At 36.2% G+C, this 16,167-nt stretch overlaps 1 protein-coding gene across 2 annotated transcripts; it reads left to right on the forward strand.

Annotated features, from left to right (window-relative positions):
- Positions 1-755: 755 nt before the first annotated feature.
- LOC140781660 (probable LRR receptor-like serine/threonine-protein kinase At1g07650) lies at positions 756-15,541 on the forward strand. 2 transcript variants are annotated; one of them, XM_073127742.1, is made up of 24 exons: positions 756-1,022; positions 1,702-1,870; positions 1,995-2,066; positions 2,920-2,988; positions 3,092-3,163; positions 3,247-3,318; positions 5,901-5,972; positions 6,049-6,120; positions 6,243-6,314; positions 6,435-6,506; positions 6,590-6,661; positions 9,333-9,404; positions 9,565-9,642; positions 9,816-9,875; positions 9,963-9,998; positions 10,096-10,145; positions 10,255-10,625; positions 11,140-11,335; positions 11,428-11,568; positions 12,142-12,290; positions 12,788-12,998; positions 13,136-13,370; positions 14,058-14,208; positions 14,936-15,541. In XM_073127742.1, the coding sequence occupies exons 1-24, from the start codon at positions 869-871 to the stop codon at positions 15,314-15,316; spliced, it is 3,099 nt and encodes a 1,032-aa protein (XP_072983843.1). In that variant the 5' UTR covers positions 756-868; the 3' UTR covers positions 15,317-15,541. The 2 variants fall into 2 exon arrangements, with proteins under 2 accessions (XP_072983843.1, XP_072983844.1); XM_073127743.1 differs by lacking the exon at positions 756-1,022 and having other exon boundaries at positions 1,731-1,870; positions 1,999-2,066.
- Positions 15,542-16,167: the final 626 nt, after the last annotated feature.

The following is a 16,167-nucleotide window of genomic DNA, read 5'->3' on the forward strand; positions in this document are numbered from 1 at the left end:
CTGTTGTTGGCCTTTTGCATCTAGGATAAATATAATATTTGGGTGCATACATATTTAAGACGGTTTACACGTCAGCTTAAATATCATCCAATACTGTCTACAGTCCTCTATCCTTAGTTAATGATAAGAGTTTTGTAAGATGGAATATTCGATAATTTTATAGTCAAATTTATTTTAAGATCTTTGCTAAAGCAAGAAGAACTATCATGATTTATTAAATGATATTTATAATTTCTTTAACGATTAGTTCAAAAAAAAGTAAAATAGGGGATAAGAAATACTTACTTATCCTTTATCCTATCTAACAATGTGTAATAATAACGAGCTACCAAGATTCCATTTGGTCGCAATTTATGGAGTGAAGAAAGAATTATTTTTTATCCCATTCCCACCCCGTTTTGGGTGTGATATTTTGGCAAAATCCGAAAGAGACGGTAGTGACCTTCAACTGGGAAGGTGATCCTCCACAGCCTCCACTGTAGGAATTGTATCCTATCATTAGCCGCCAAATCAATCTCGTCAACGCCAATCAAGTACGACTGAAATTCCTGTATCCATATCTGCAGGGGATCCAATCCCCCCTGCAACAGGACATTACTATACTAATTCCCGTCGCGGATAAAGACGTAATTCTAATTTCTTGCCCGTGATAGATCTCTTAACTAGTGAACTCGTAGACTAGTAGTCACAAATCTTCAACGAAAATAAGATAAAATAAGAATAAATTAGAACAAAAAATACGACCATTCAAAACTTGCACACCGACAAGTGACGAGCATTCACTGCACACGCGGTGGGCTACATTGTAGTGGAGTCCCAAGTAGTGAGACAAAGAACGCTGAGATCCACCAGGGTCGAGCAGTAGGAGATGAGAGCTCTCTTCCCAACTCCGCCGCCGCTTTCTCGTCTTATCCACCACCATGACAGCCTCCTTTGCCTCGTCTTCTTGCTTGTTCTGCTCGATTTCACTTGCTTGGGTAGTAGATTTCGATGCCAAGCCCAGTCGCTCCCGCAGCAAGAAGGTAAATATTAGCAAAAATGTCGCTCTGTTTTTTGTTTGTTTGTTTGTAGTGGGGCTAAATGAGATCATTAGATAACACGGATGTACAGTTTTAAGCATTAAAAGTATTCTTGGGACAGAGCATAGTAGAGGTAAAGGATCCGCACCTCAATAAGCCCAAATTAGTAAGGGTTAATGGTCTTGTTTCCAAAAATTGATGACTATATCATTATATAAAGTGAGTCAAACGAATAGGTAGTTTGTCGTGCTTGTTTCTTAATTTGCATACAATTGTTTGAAGATTCATTACTGAAAATTCATTGCTCAGGGGATCAATATTGTTGATCAACAATCACATCATGCTAGATCACCTTCATTTATTTAGTTTTCAAGGATTAGCATCTCACAGTTAATTTCTCTTTAGAAGAGGGCTGCAATGAGATCCTATGATGCTCTCATCGTAGTAGACTTGTTGATCAATCGGGTAACATCCTTATTATTGGTACTCTTGAGTTTGGATATTATTGTAACTTATACGAGTGGAAATCAGTGTCGATAGACTTCAGTTTCTTTTCTTCAAGAGATGTAACAACAGTAATAGTCATGTATAGGCTCCTAATATTCTCATATGTAATCACATGATAATAGTTGCTGATCCATTTCCCTTTTCTTCTTTTATTCTTCTGTTTTATTTGTTGCAGTGGAAGCACTAAAGAAGATAGGAAACAAGCTTAAGATGAAGGATTGGAATTTCAATGTGGATCCATGCAGTGGGTCTGGAGGGTGGGTCAACACAACTGGACTTCTAATCAGGAATGTCACTTGTGATTGCTCCTTCGATAATCACACTGTTTGCCATGTTGATAGCTTGTAAGAACATCCTGTCCATTTGAATCTTTTGATAGCATCAGTTCTGTAAATTGATCACGCTTTCTTCATTATTTTTCCCTTCTTTCTTGTGCACATTCATGCTTTCTCAATTTGTGACTTGTAGGCAGCTTCTGCGCCAGAATCTTACAGGTGTACTACCAGAGGAAATAGTCAACCTTACCTATCTAAGATACCTGTAAGTGGTTAACTAAAACTTGTAATTTCAAAATCTTTTGTTAATGACAGAGTATGGCATAAAAGACTTTATAAGTACTTTCTGTATAGTGTATAATGACAGAGTGGTGGATTACAAGCTAACTTATACGGAAACCATCACCGTCTTGCTAAGGATATCATCCAATGTGACCCCAATCTGTTAAACTTTTGGTTGCAATTAGGAGTGTCAATCTAGCTTGTGGGCTTACAAGCTGTTTGAGCTCTGCTTGTCAAGCTCAAAATTTGAGCTCGTTTATTAAATGAGGCGAGCTCGAGCTGGGCTTGGCTTGGCTCCATATATATATATATAGTATGTTACTTTGTTTACATGACCATTGTTTGGTGTAGCTGGTTAGAGCATCTCTTCTCTTGGCATGGTGATCATAGTTGGAATACAATATTTAACTATTTTTAAGTGGGTGTATTTTTAAGTCATATTAGGCTATCATCTAGTCCCACATTGGGAAATATATGCTTTAAATTGCCTAACTCAACTACCATGATAATATTGCAAGAGGCTTTTTTGAAATCGAGTCAAGCCGAGCCAACTGTGTAATTGGGAAAGTCAAGCTTGACGACCAAATATTACTAAACTCGTCGAGCTTGAGCCAATCTCGAGCTTGAATTTATCAATTTCAAGAGGAACTTAGCTCAGCTTGTTGACACCCCTAGTTGCGATCCTTCTCTTAGGACTTCTGCTATGCTATCTCTCCTTTTTATTGTTTCTTTGAAGAATGGGAATTTAGCATATAATTCTGCATTTGTTTTCGTCTCATAAGATTTATTTAGTTGAATAGAAAATATTTTCTATTAACTATGACTTTCTTCAACAGTGACCTATCTCGTAACTATCTAAAAGGTCCAATTCCTGCGGCATGGGCCAGCCTTCCAGTCTTCAATCTGTATGTCTCTTACTACCCCTCTATTATGTCATCTCTGGGTATCTGTAAAGCTATATGACACTATTAGTTGTTTGAAATAACTGCGACACATTGAGTATTTCAGATCCCTCCAAGGAAATCGCCTGTCTGGACAAATACCCAAGGAGCTTGGGAGAATGCCTAGGCTGAAGTCACTGTAAGTCTTGATGAATATTATTAGTGGAATAGGAGGGGAAAGAACTTAAAGAACTTATTATGATACAACAACTTGAATTGCAGGCAACTGGAAGGCAACCAGCTTGAAGGCCCTATACCTCCAGAGCTTGGTTTCTTGAGCACCTTAGAAAGATTGTGAGGCCCTCAACTTTCTCCTCTGAAACTATAAAACTTACTTTATTAGCTTATTGCATCCTAATTAGCTTGAGAAGGGTGCTATTGGCTCGAGTTGATTCATGATAAACCAATCTCAGAGAATTCAAGTAATATATGAAATTACTATCAATGAAGAAAAACTTGACAAATAACCTAAGTATTTAATGAGCAAAGTCATGAAAATTAAGCTCAATATTGAAATAGTTACTACAAAGATTGAGGATTAAATTACACCTTGAACTCCTTAGTTATAGGTTAATTTTACTTTCACCCTCTCATCTTTTTTTTCTCTATAACTTGAGTGCCCGTAATTATTAGGGAAATTTGCATATAACACCCCGTCTTTTAACGAAATCGTGGTTCACACCTTATACTTTCACTATTTTTAAATTGAGTTCTATGATTTAGCGAATATGTGCAGAAAACACCCTGTGTTAAATTTAAATTAACACCGTTTGGGCATTTGGCATAAAATGAGAATATTCCATTAATTAGAGATTTTTTATTTCTAAAACGACTAAAATGCCCTTATTCTTCTTCCTCTCTCTCTCTCTCTCATTCATTGACTTGGGCTTCACTGCACTTAACCCTCATCGTACTCAACTCGGCGGCTTCCGCTCTTTTGCTGGGGCCACAGCTTCTTCGAGACATTTCAGCATGGGCCGAGATGTCAAGCGGGGGTTGCTCTGCAGCTTTTGGCATATCGAGTGAGCTGGTGTGGATGTTGATCTTTAATGGCTTTTCGGCCATGTCGAGTGAGTCGGCGTGGATGTTGACCTCTAATGGCTTCTTGACCATGTCGAGTGAGCCAGCGTTGCCAGAGTTTTGGATTCCAGCATTGCCGATGTCATCGGGTATAGGTCCCGGTGCAGGATGATGAGGAAGGATGAGAGAGGAGGGCTAGGTTTAGATTAGATGGTGGAGGAGAGTTACATTGGGTTTAGTTGGTTAGGTTGGGTTGGATTTAGTTGGTTATGTTTAGTTGGGTTGGGTTGGGTTTAGGTGGTTAGGTTTAGGTGGGTTGGGTTGAATTTAATTTGTTAGGTTTAGTTGGGTTGGGTTAGATTGGATTTAATGGTTAAATTTAGCTGGGTTAGGTTGGGTTTAGTGGTTATATTTAATTGGGTTAGGTTAAGTTAGTATAAGTTGTATACGTATAAATTGGTTGAGGTTATTTTTGTAATCTTCTCAGTATAGTTAATTTAACCTAGAGATTTAGTTATGTTTAACTAACAGATCTAACGACATGGTGTTTTCTATACATATTCCCTAAATCATAGGGCTCGATTTGTAAATAGTAAAAATATAGAGTGTAAATGACAATTTTGTTAAAAAGTAGGGTGTTAGATGTAAATTTTTCTAATTACTAAAAACTGATCAAATAAGTGTTTCAGTTAATCTACCATTAGGATTTTTAACATAATTTGTCACATGTTTATCACATAATCCCAGGATAAACCAAAACTTATTGCCCCCATTTTCTCCCAAATCAAAACCTAAATATAAACCTCACTGCCGTCTCATCATCACCACTATTAATATTTTTAAGGTCCCCTCCCCTTCCATGCCATGCCATGCATCCAAAATCTTGGCCCTTTTTCTCTTATTACACCCAATGTCTTCCTCCTTTTTCTTCCCAGCCCAAATCCTACGTAAATACCATTACCACCACAATAATCACCACCCCATCACTAATCTCATTGCCAACAAACCCTCAACGCCCCCACAAAGTCTCAACAAGAACTCACTTATCCCATCCTCGAGGTCATCATGATTTTAATGGTGGCGAACACATTTGCCATATGAGTGGATACTTAAGGGCAAGGATAGCCATGCCATAGGCACGGCCCATGCCGACCATAGGTCGACACAACATGGCACTTGTCGCAAGGAAGGGAGAGAAAAAAGAAGGGAGACTACTCACTTTCAGTCTTCGACCTCATCATTGCCACTCGTCATCAACGCCGACCTCATCATCGCTCGTCGCTTGCGTGCCTGAGGTTGCTGATGAAGGTGTCGATTGCTTTGATGAGGATGCCCTAATCCCGGCTCAAGGAGGAAGAAGGCTCGAGTGGGTTGGGTCAGTTTTGAACAAAAACTTAAGTTGTGGATCCGACCTTAGAGAGTGGATCGTTGCTAGGAGGGGTGCCGTGCGACACCCCTCGTGCCTTGCTTAAGATTATAATTCATTTCACAACTTTAGTTAAAGATGTTGGCTGGTTTGACTATTTTCAATTGTTTATGGGATCAAAGTGTAATTGACCCAAAATTAAACATCCAACAAAATTTGACCCATATTGATACGGCATTGAGTCAGCATGCAATTCTCTTGAATGAAGGGTGTGAAGATCTGATTAAGGATATAAAGTTTGTTGGAAGAAAATAATGTCATAATGAAAACGAACAACATTTTGCATCCCTCGCTAGTTTTCTGGTTTTGTTTATTGAAATGCAGAAATCTTTTTGGCTTGCCATTGTACTTCAGTTTAAATTTGATGTTTTTTTGCTAATGTGTATTCTCTAAGGTTTTCTTTAAATTATTATTTGTTCTTCTCTTACAGTTTCATTTCTGCAAATAACATCACAGGAGAGTTGCCCTTGACTTTTGCCAGACTGACAAACATGACAGATTTGTATGTTTCCTTCATATCTGATAAATCCATATTCTTGATTCAACAGCAAATTATAACTTGTATTATATTTCTGCAGTCGGATAGATGGGAATGGCATCTCAGGAAAGATTCCGGATTTCATACAGAACTGGGGGCGCGTTAACAGAATGTTAGTCTCATTGTTATATTAGATGCCAACTACACATAGTTTGAAACTTAAATGTAAGTATGGCTGAAAAGTAAGATCCAGATACTGAAACATCGATGCCTCTTGATAAACTAAATTTGTAGAGATATGCAAGGCACTTCAATGATTGGGCCTATACCATCAAACATCTCTTTGCTGAGAAACTTAACTGAACTGTAAGAGCATCTTCCACACTTATTTTATTTTCTTGAATAATCTCTCTGGGATCTGAATTTCTACTTTGCTCCTAAAAGTTTACTTGGAATTGCTCTTAGTTATAACTTGTCATTAATCAGGAGGGTAACTGACTTGAGTGGACCAAGCATGACATTTCCTCCCTTACTAAATGCAGAGCATCTGACAGAATTGTGAGTTAGCTTGTGAAACTCTTCTCCAATTATTCATGGTTTTTTTAATATTTACGTTCATATTTTATTGTAATGTGATACAGGGTCCTGAGAAATTGCAAAATTTATGGCCAAATTCCTCCATATCTTGGGCAGATGAAGTATCTAAAAGTTCTGTAAGTTACTTTGGGTGGATATTTTACTTATTTGTGCTTTATAACTTTTATTATAGCAACTTGCAATAAGAGTGCAAGAAGAGGAACCAACTAATAATGTTTGAGGGTTAAAGATAGAAAATATTGAAAATGCCAAGAAGGTCCATGTTTACTGATTTACATGTATATTTGCACAACCTAGAAGGGAATATAATTGTGCTAGATGGACAAGCAAAGCACTTTGATTTTTGAAAATGATGTGCTTTTATTGAAATATCAAGCTGCTATTCTATTGCTTGTTGGGCCATGGGCACTCTTTCTATGATAGCTATGTCCAAAACTGATGGGAGCTATGTTACGAACTAGATCTGGAACGATCCGGACATAATAAAGTGATGAAAATTTAAGTGGTGATAGCCTCACGAGATAGAATTTTAATGGCTCTAGTTTCACACTAATCGGGTGTCTGGATAAAAAGAAATAATTAAAACAGTGGAGAAAGGTCAGAACGGTAAATATCCGACGTTGTAGCGGTCGTCGGAGAGGAAGGTGGTGGCTAGAGTTTGGGTGCTTGGAAGGGTTCTACGGTTACGATCTACTCCTATAAAGATAAAGATAAAGATGATTTAATGGCTACGATAAAAATGGTAAATATGATAATAAAAAAAAACTAAACTTAATTAATTCTCAATGCTTAGATGTTTGGATTTTCTTAAACAAAGAAGTCCAACCCCTCTATATATAGAGGTCGGGTATAATGAGTCATACTCGGATTTAGTCCTAAAGGTTTATACGACTCGAACTAGGATTTGCCTTAGAAGTTTACATGACTTAATTGAACTTGCCTTAGTGGCTTACATGACTTAATTGAACTTGTCTTAGTAGCTTACATGATTTAATTGAATTTGCCTTAGTGGCTTACATGACTTAATTGAATTTGTGTTAGTGACTTACATGATTTAACTAGACTTGCCTTAAAGACTTACATAAGTATAAATCAATTAAAAGATAAATAAACTTAATCCATTGAGCCTAATGTCATCATGATGTGATCTGATTTGGCTTGGTTAGCATCAAACTGTAAGATAGAGACTATAGTGATCTAATTTTCAAGTTGATATACTGAACTTTTGAGGGTGATCATGCTAATTGAGTCCAGCTGCACTACACTTTGATGGGATAGACAACTTCCCAGATAATGTTCTTCCTGTTACAGAATTAGTCTGCAAAATATCTTTTGATGTTCGCTCGAGTTTACATAAGTCCTAAGATAGGTACATCTTACTATGGTCATTTTGACATATAATTAAGAATTTCATAAGCATGCTCAGGAGGATATCCACCTGGCCAACTTCCCTAAAGTAATGCTAATAGTTCTTCCATCATGTTGAATTAACATAATATGGAGGAGAGTTACCTAGGAAAATGTCTATATTGCACTTCTTCAACTCCAGTTCATGACAGGTAGAGGTTTTAGAAGTAAAAAAGAGAAAGTTGCCCAACCAAGATAAATGAAGGGATGATGTTAGGAGTAAAGAACTAAAAGTATTATTCTTTTTGTATCATAAACAAGTCCTTGAACAACAGTATTGTATGATTATTCATTATAGACCAATACAAATGAAAAGAGAGATGAAAGAATTAAGTCATAGAAGAGAGATTAGTGGATGGTACTAAGAACAAGAAGAGAGAAAAGGGAATCCTGCAATAACTAGCTCATCCACTGAAATCTTATCATTCAACTAATCCCAGATTATTATGTTCTGTGAGCCAATGAAGAGAAATTCTGCTGGAAATTGATTTACATTCCAAGTTTTACTGTTCTAGTTGCAAACTGATTTGTATAAGTACTAGCTATACATCATTTTCAGACAAACTTAACTTTAGTGGGGGTAAAATGGCCAACCACATGATTAGAAATAAAATCATGGTTCGAACTTTTGGTTTAGGTTTTGACCCCTAGAAAAAATGAATATTTTAGGCCGAATTAGATTGGTGTTAGCCTATTGTGGTCCAAAACAAATGTCAAAACATATAATCTTGACAGTTTTAGCCTGAGGCGTGTTTCGACTTTATTTTCAATAAGTTTCAGTCACTACTGTCCGTCTAGGGTGAAACTTTAAACAATTTGGAATATCAGAAAGTCCTCAACTGTTCCAAAGCCCCATATAAGAAAATTACCTCGCAAAGACCTTAACAGACATCTTGAGGTTCTTCACCTATAATTTTGCATCCTTTGCAGCTCCAAAATCCTGGAGGCAACTACCTTGTCTGATTCCCTTAAGCCAAACACCATTAAATTTGACAATTGGGATACCATATACTGAGTAATTGAAATGAAGAATGCAAATTAAGTCATGCTCCTTATATATTGTTTTGGATGTGATATCTTTCCAGTGTAATGCTCCTCAAATTTCTAGAATTAGTGCTTTATGCATGTAAGCATAAAAAGCTGATCAATGAGATCACCCTATGAAGTAAATTTATCAATAATGTTATAATTTTTTTCCCAACTACTACTTGTATGAGTTTGCTAGAAGAATCTATTGTTTTGTTCTGCATCTCATTCTTCTTGGTTGTCCTCCTAGTTCCACTTCTCTAGTTATTTCTTATGCTTATAGGCAATTGAGATACTCAAATTTGAACGGTATCATACTTCTTGGTAGGTACCTAATTTAAAATTCTTTTTCAGTGATCTAAGCTTCAATAACCTGACGGGTCAAATCCCCAAAAACTTTGAAGAGCTGGATGAACTAGAATACTTGTAAGACATCTGCTTATGTGAGAATATTAAGATTTTCCTTTTGTCAGAATTCTACATCAAACATCAATGTTTTCAATATTCATACTTCTTTCTTACGAACAATGATGCATTTAGTAGTTTTTTAGTCACATACCAGGCTTGATATTAATTTCCTTTATAGGTATCTTACTGACAACACACTAACTGGAGATATACCTTCTTGGATGTTGAGAAATAAGCGAAGCAACAAAGTGAACATGTACGTTGAAAAACACATGCTGTCAGCTTTTTATTAGTTTAGACTAGTACATGGTACACACTCTGGTATATGTAGTTTTTAATATATTTTTCTGTGGAACTGTCACCAGATATCTTAATTGTGAATAGAGATATCCTTCAGTCTCTAGCTATGATTTCACTATCTCTTTGCAGGGACATTTCTTACAATAATTTTACTGGTGGCACTCCGACCGACTGCCAACAAGCAAATGTGTGAGTGAAATTTGTCAAGCTTTCTTCAGCAAATCTTCCATCTGGTGCCTCCTTTTAGTGTTCATGAATTTTCTTATATAATTACAGAAACATGGTGGCCACTTTTTCTTCTTCAAAAGATCTGTAAGTCCTAGATGCTAATTCCCAAATATAATTTGTTATTCTTTTTATCACTTTGTCTGTTTCGGAGGTAGCGGTAAAAGCTGTTCTTTTGTCCCAGAGAACCAAATTGCTTGAAACACAATCTTCCATGTGCTACAAACCCGCAATGTAAGCTCATTTTTTAATATAATCATGAAAATGTACAAGTTTTTTGCAGAGTCAAAAAGAAAAAGTCCAATGATCTTCTCAATTAAGTACTTTGTGGACATTTTTGCAGATGACTCCTTGTTCATTAACTGTGGTGGTAGAATGGTAATTGTTGATGGCAATGAATATGAGGATGACTCATCGCAGATAGGTACATCAACATTTTATCAGCCTGATAATGAAAGATGGGCATACAGCAGTACAGGGGACTTTGTGGGAAATGAAGATGCTGATTATATTGCTAGAAACACGTCAATACTTAATATAACTCACACAGAGCTATATACTGAAGCTCGCCTAACGCCTCTCTCACTGAAGTACTATGGGCGTTGCTTATATAATGGCAACTACTCAGTGCGTCTTCATTTTGCTGAGATCATGTTCACAGAAAATCAAACTTTTGTTAGCAATGGGAAGCGTGTATTTGATGTACTTCTCCAGGTAATTAGTTTATCTTTTTTTTTCATTATTCTCCAGAAAATTTGGTCTGCAATATAGTGCCTAAAGGTCATAAATATTAGCTCACAGACTCATCTGATGTCTTTCATTTGTTATACAACCTTTGTATTAGAAGCTATAAATAAAATTAAGGGACTGATTTTAGCTAGCTGGGACTTGTCTATTGTGGATTGTTATGAAACTAAAAATTAGCCTGCAAGATCTGTTTGTACCTTTTTGTTACTTTTAATTTCAGTTGAACAAGTATAACATATTTAGTAAATATTTTCATGATAGCGTGAACATTAGAAATAATAAAAGTACTACTATCTGTATTTGCTTATGAGGAAATGAAGAATGTGATTTCAGGGAATATCTTCTTCTTCCTTTTTTGTTCTTGATAAAAGTCCGATAGACTGGGAACAACATCTATTCTCTAATACTTTAATGGTTCTCTGATGCTGTTCTGACTAATGTTCGTGCTTATCCAGTATCTTGACAAACTAGATTCCTGCAGGGAAAGAAAGTTTTGAAGGATTTCAATATTGAAGATGAAGCTGGTGGTCCTGATCGTGAGATCATAAAGAGCTTTACTGCTGAAGTGACGGACAATACATTGGAAATCCACTTCTACTGGGCTGGGAAAGGTACCACAGCCATTCCTGACCGTGGTGTATATGGACCTCTTATTTCAGCCATATCAGTTACACGTAGTAAGTCTCAAAATGATTAGTTTTTTTATTCTTTCTTCAACTCAATATATTTCTCAGGAAGCATTGTGTTACTCCATATCCTTCAAATGTAGGCCCTCGCTGGCATAAACACAGAGGAGTCTCTCATGGAGTATTGGTTGGTGTTGTAGCAGCTTCGACTTCACTCTTTCTAATTCTCTTGCTATTCCTTTGCACTAAAAGGTTCTGGCCAGGGAAGAGACTCAAAGGAAAAAGTAAGTTGATCTTCCAATTAATGATACTTTTCATCATTCTTCCTCCTTTCTTGGTTGTGAACTTGTGATAGCAATTTAATTCATGTAAGACTAATATTACTATGTAAAATGTAAATTTTTAGTTTTTATGATTCAATATAAGTGACTTATTGTGACACAGAAAAATTATATATCCAAATCATTGTTATAAAGGAGGGTTTGATTTGGTGAGATGGTAAGTCCTGCCCCTTTGTATCCAAGAAGCTAGGGTTCCAAGACCTGGAAATAGTATCCTAAAAAATGATGGTAAGGCTGCGTACATCTCCCATTCTCAACTCCATGTAGGCGGGAGCCTCGTGCACTAAGATACTTTTTGTAAATTTTTGGCTTATTGCTACATAGACTTATATTTTAATAAGGTTTATGGAAAGACTTTTCTCAGTCATGACTATCAATTTTGCATCTCCCTCTTTAGATAGACTAATTAAATGCTTGAATTTTCTTTTGCATGTATATCTTCATCTTAAAATTCAGAATGATAATGTATTACTAGTGATGTTTTAAAATTCTCTCTTTTGGTTATTGTACTCACAGGATATATTGGCCATTTAATGGAAGCAAATGCATCCGAGCTTCAAGCACGGGCACAATATCTTTTCAGCTTAAAGGAGATTAAAGATGCAACCAAGAACTTTGATCCTTCAAACAAGATAGGAGAGGGTGGTTTTGGAGCGGTATACAGGGTAATCGACAAATTTATATTGTCATTCAAAATATGATACATTGCGAGACTTAGGAAATTGACTATGAAAAAGGAGACTGCAAATATAAATGCTTCATAATTGAAAAAAAAAAGGTAATTCTGATTAAATGATGAGCTGCAATTAACATGTACATTAGCCCGTGCTAATTCTTTTGCTAAGAAATCTCGAATAAGCATTAAAATTAACCTCAAAGATTCATTAACTAAATGATCCTAAGCAAAACTCTAGGATGCAGCATGAAGAATACTCAAGCATTCAACATCTCTTATAGACCATCAGATAATTCCCCTTTAAATCCGGAATTGGTATCAAGTACCCTTAGTATATGTTCAGGAACATCAGACAGACAAAATATAAAAAGTTGCACCTCCTAATGTTTGTGTTCATATATTTGCAACATCTTGTTTGTAAAGTGAGAATTATGATGCAGTGACTTTCAAAGTTTAGTATGAAATTGATTTACATACTGTGATCAGGGAATACTAGAAGATGGTACTATAGTAGCTGTCAAGCAACTCTCTTCTAAGTCAAGGCAAGGGAATCGTGAATTTTTGAATGAGATAGGCATTATTTCTGCTCTACAACATCCAAATCTTGTGAGGCTCTTCGGATGTTGTATTGAAGAAAATCAGTTGCTGCTCATATATGAATACATGGAAAATAACAGCCTTGGTCGTGCACTATTTGGTAAACTTGCAGTTACATACTTCATGCATTATTGTTTTAGTGTTGTATTTCTGTTGTTCCAATAAAATCACTTGATAAGAGTTCAGTGGACTTTCATATTCTCTGATAATATTTTATGAGAATCAAGTGTTTTGCAGGTCGTGTGGAACATCAATTGAAATTGAACTGGTCGACAAGGTACAAGATTTGCCTAGGGATAGCAAAAGGTTTGGCTTATCTTCATGAAGAATCGGTATTGAAAATTGTACACAGAGACATCAAAGCAGCCAATATTCTTCTTGATAAAAATCTCAATCCTAAGATATCTGATTTTGGTTTGGCTAAGCTTAATGAGGAGTGCAAGAACATGAGCACTCAAATTGCTGGAACTGTGTAAGTCATTTCTCTATGTTTTTCCAACTTTCTAAATCAAACAAAATAATATATGATACACAGAGATTAGAAGCAATACTCAACTTTTTGTCTGCATATATTGTTAAGAGTGATCTACCATACAGGTAACACATCATCTCCATTTTCCCACTGACTAAAGCTATGCTCTTGTGATTATTGTTTCATACAGGGAAATCTTATGCAATATGCTGATAATCATTTTATTTTGGTAAATCTTAGGAATATTCTGGGAAATTCTAGCATTCTAAGTTCACATGATGAGCCTGAGAATGGCATGCTCTCATCTGTTATAGGAAAGGGCATTTTGTCCTTTATCAGTATCAATCTTTGCTTTAGATGATTTTATTATTAAACTATTTTCCCCTAGGAGTAGGGATTCTAAGTTTTAAATTGTTCGACCTGGTCATGAACATCCCGGTCATGACTCAGTAATATCTCGAGTTGAGCTTGATATCTGCTGTAAACAATGCTGGGCATAATTAGGCTTTGCTAATAAATGAACGAAATATGAACGAAGGAAAGAACCCTTTCTAGCTTTTTCTGGAAAAGCGAAGTACCTTAAGTGTTTGCCCAAAAATTCTCATCCGCAATTTCCAATGTAAAATGAAGGTAGAACTGTAGAAGATACTTGCTTGATGCATCTAACAATTATTCCTCGTATTTCAGTGGATATATGGCTCCTGAATATGCAACAAGGGGTTGCTTAACACATAAAGCAGATGTTTACAGTTTTGGTGTAGTGACATTAGAACTAGTCAGTGGAAAGAGCAACACAAATTGCTTGCCAAATGAGGAGTTCTTCTACCTTCTTGATTGGGTATGTTTGTCTTCTTCTTTTTTTTAAGCTATACTGATTTAAAAGAAGAATTTGTTATAATGGTAAATGAAGTAGAATACAATCTTGCCTAAATAGGCTTAATAGCTTTTTTAGATTAACATATATGGACAAACATGGGCAGTTTATAAGAAAGAGAAAAAGATTGATGATGGAAAAGCTAGATATATACCTAGTTTGAGTGTTTGGTCCACCAGAAAGGGGGCTTATTCATGAATAAACACTTCCTTTTGGTGGATATCTACCGAATAACAGATAAAACACTCTCTCCAAAACACCAATCGCACTTGGTTAGAAGGGATATTATGAATTCTTTCTTATCAGACCTTTCTGCCTCTATTGCTGATAGGCCCCTGTAATCTTTATCAGCATTTCACTGTTCTCCAACTGAACACCTGCTAGAAGAGGATCAGCTCAGTCTTATTCTCTGATTAAGAGATGAATATATACATCATACATGATATATTGTCCCGCAAGACACTATATAAAATGTATGGACACATATACACATTAACAACACCAAAACATGAATAAGAAGAAGATTCTCATTTATGTGATGATAAGAACCATACCTATCCACTGCATGTCATGGTTGTTCACCAGCCAAACAGGGCTAATTGCATTCCTCTATATTCCCGAGTTGCTCCATATGTTGATTATCAAAAGGCAGTATATGAAGTGGTTCTTTTCATCTATTTGCTGATTGTAGGCTGGTTCCCTGATGGAGCAAGGAAAGCTTCTGGACATTGTTGACCCAGGCCTGGGTTCTGATTACTCAGAGGGAGAGGCACTGAGAGTGCTTAGGGTGGCTCTTCTTTGTATTAATACATCTCCTGCGAGGAGGCCTCCGATGTCGTCTGTCGTTGGCATGCTTTCCAGTGAAACTCCTATCGAATTCGCCCCTGATCATGATTCAAAGGAAGATTTGGATAACAATGGCTCCCAAACACTCAGTAAGAACAGGCAAAGAATTGGTGCTTCAGCATATGGAATGTCGACAGATTCATCGATCTCCCTACAAAGCAATTGGGAAATTACCCACATTCATTCAGCAAGCATGTCCTCTGAAGGCAACTCAATTTTGGCTTAAGTCAAGCTAAAATAAGTTTGCATCATGTTGTCCATCATCTCATTAATTGTACGTGTGTAATTTATCCTTCTTCCCTTCTTTCTGAATCTTTATTTCCTGACTTTTGTTGTTTTATATGTTTCAATTTTGCTTACTGCCCTAGTTTGGTTAATGTAGTGAGTAGCAATTTGCAGGACTATGTGACTGAAAGTAATGCAAAATATTTCTATTTTCCACTACTCCAAATTCTGTCCTTCTGAATTTTATCAGTAACAACTTCAGAGGTTATAAGTCTGTCAGCTTGTGCAAAGAAGATGCGGCAGGAGACATGTACTACTTCCTCACAAACTAAGCAGTATTTTTCGTTAAGTAATGATTGAGATAAGCTGACATAGTAATAAGTATTGTAACTCAGATGCTTCCAAGTTACAAGGGTAAGAGATTTTAGATCTACATTAAGCGTGACATGATGTTATAAGTCAAGGGTGATACAGTTATCAAAAGAAGCAGGAAGCTCTGTGAAGATCAGAACCAACTCTTAAAATACTTGGATAGTTTATTTACAAGTCCTCTCTCTCTCTCTCTCTCTCTCTCTCTCTCTCTCTCTCTATATATATATATATATATAGAAAAACAAAGAAAAACTTCAACCCCTCTTTTCGTCATAATTTCTCCTCTTGTACTTTTTCTACCATCTCAATTTAGCCCCGTTAATCTAAGAGCCCCTAAGTTATAAGCTAGACAAAATATTTTCAATCATAAAAATTCTACCAAACATTAACTCCAACCATGAGCACAAAGATGACTTTTCCATGGTATTTTAAATTGAAATTATCAAAAGAAGAAGGTAAAATAAAAAATAGTTAAATATA

Source organism: Typha latifolia, chromosome 2, assembly GCF_019914945.1.
Source record: "Typha latifolia isolate L0001 chromosome 2, TyphaL0001v2, whole genome shotgun sequence".
NCBI lineage: Eukaryota > Viridiplantae > Streptophyta > Magnoliopsida > Poales > Typhaceae > Typha > Typha latifolia.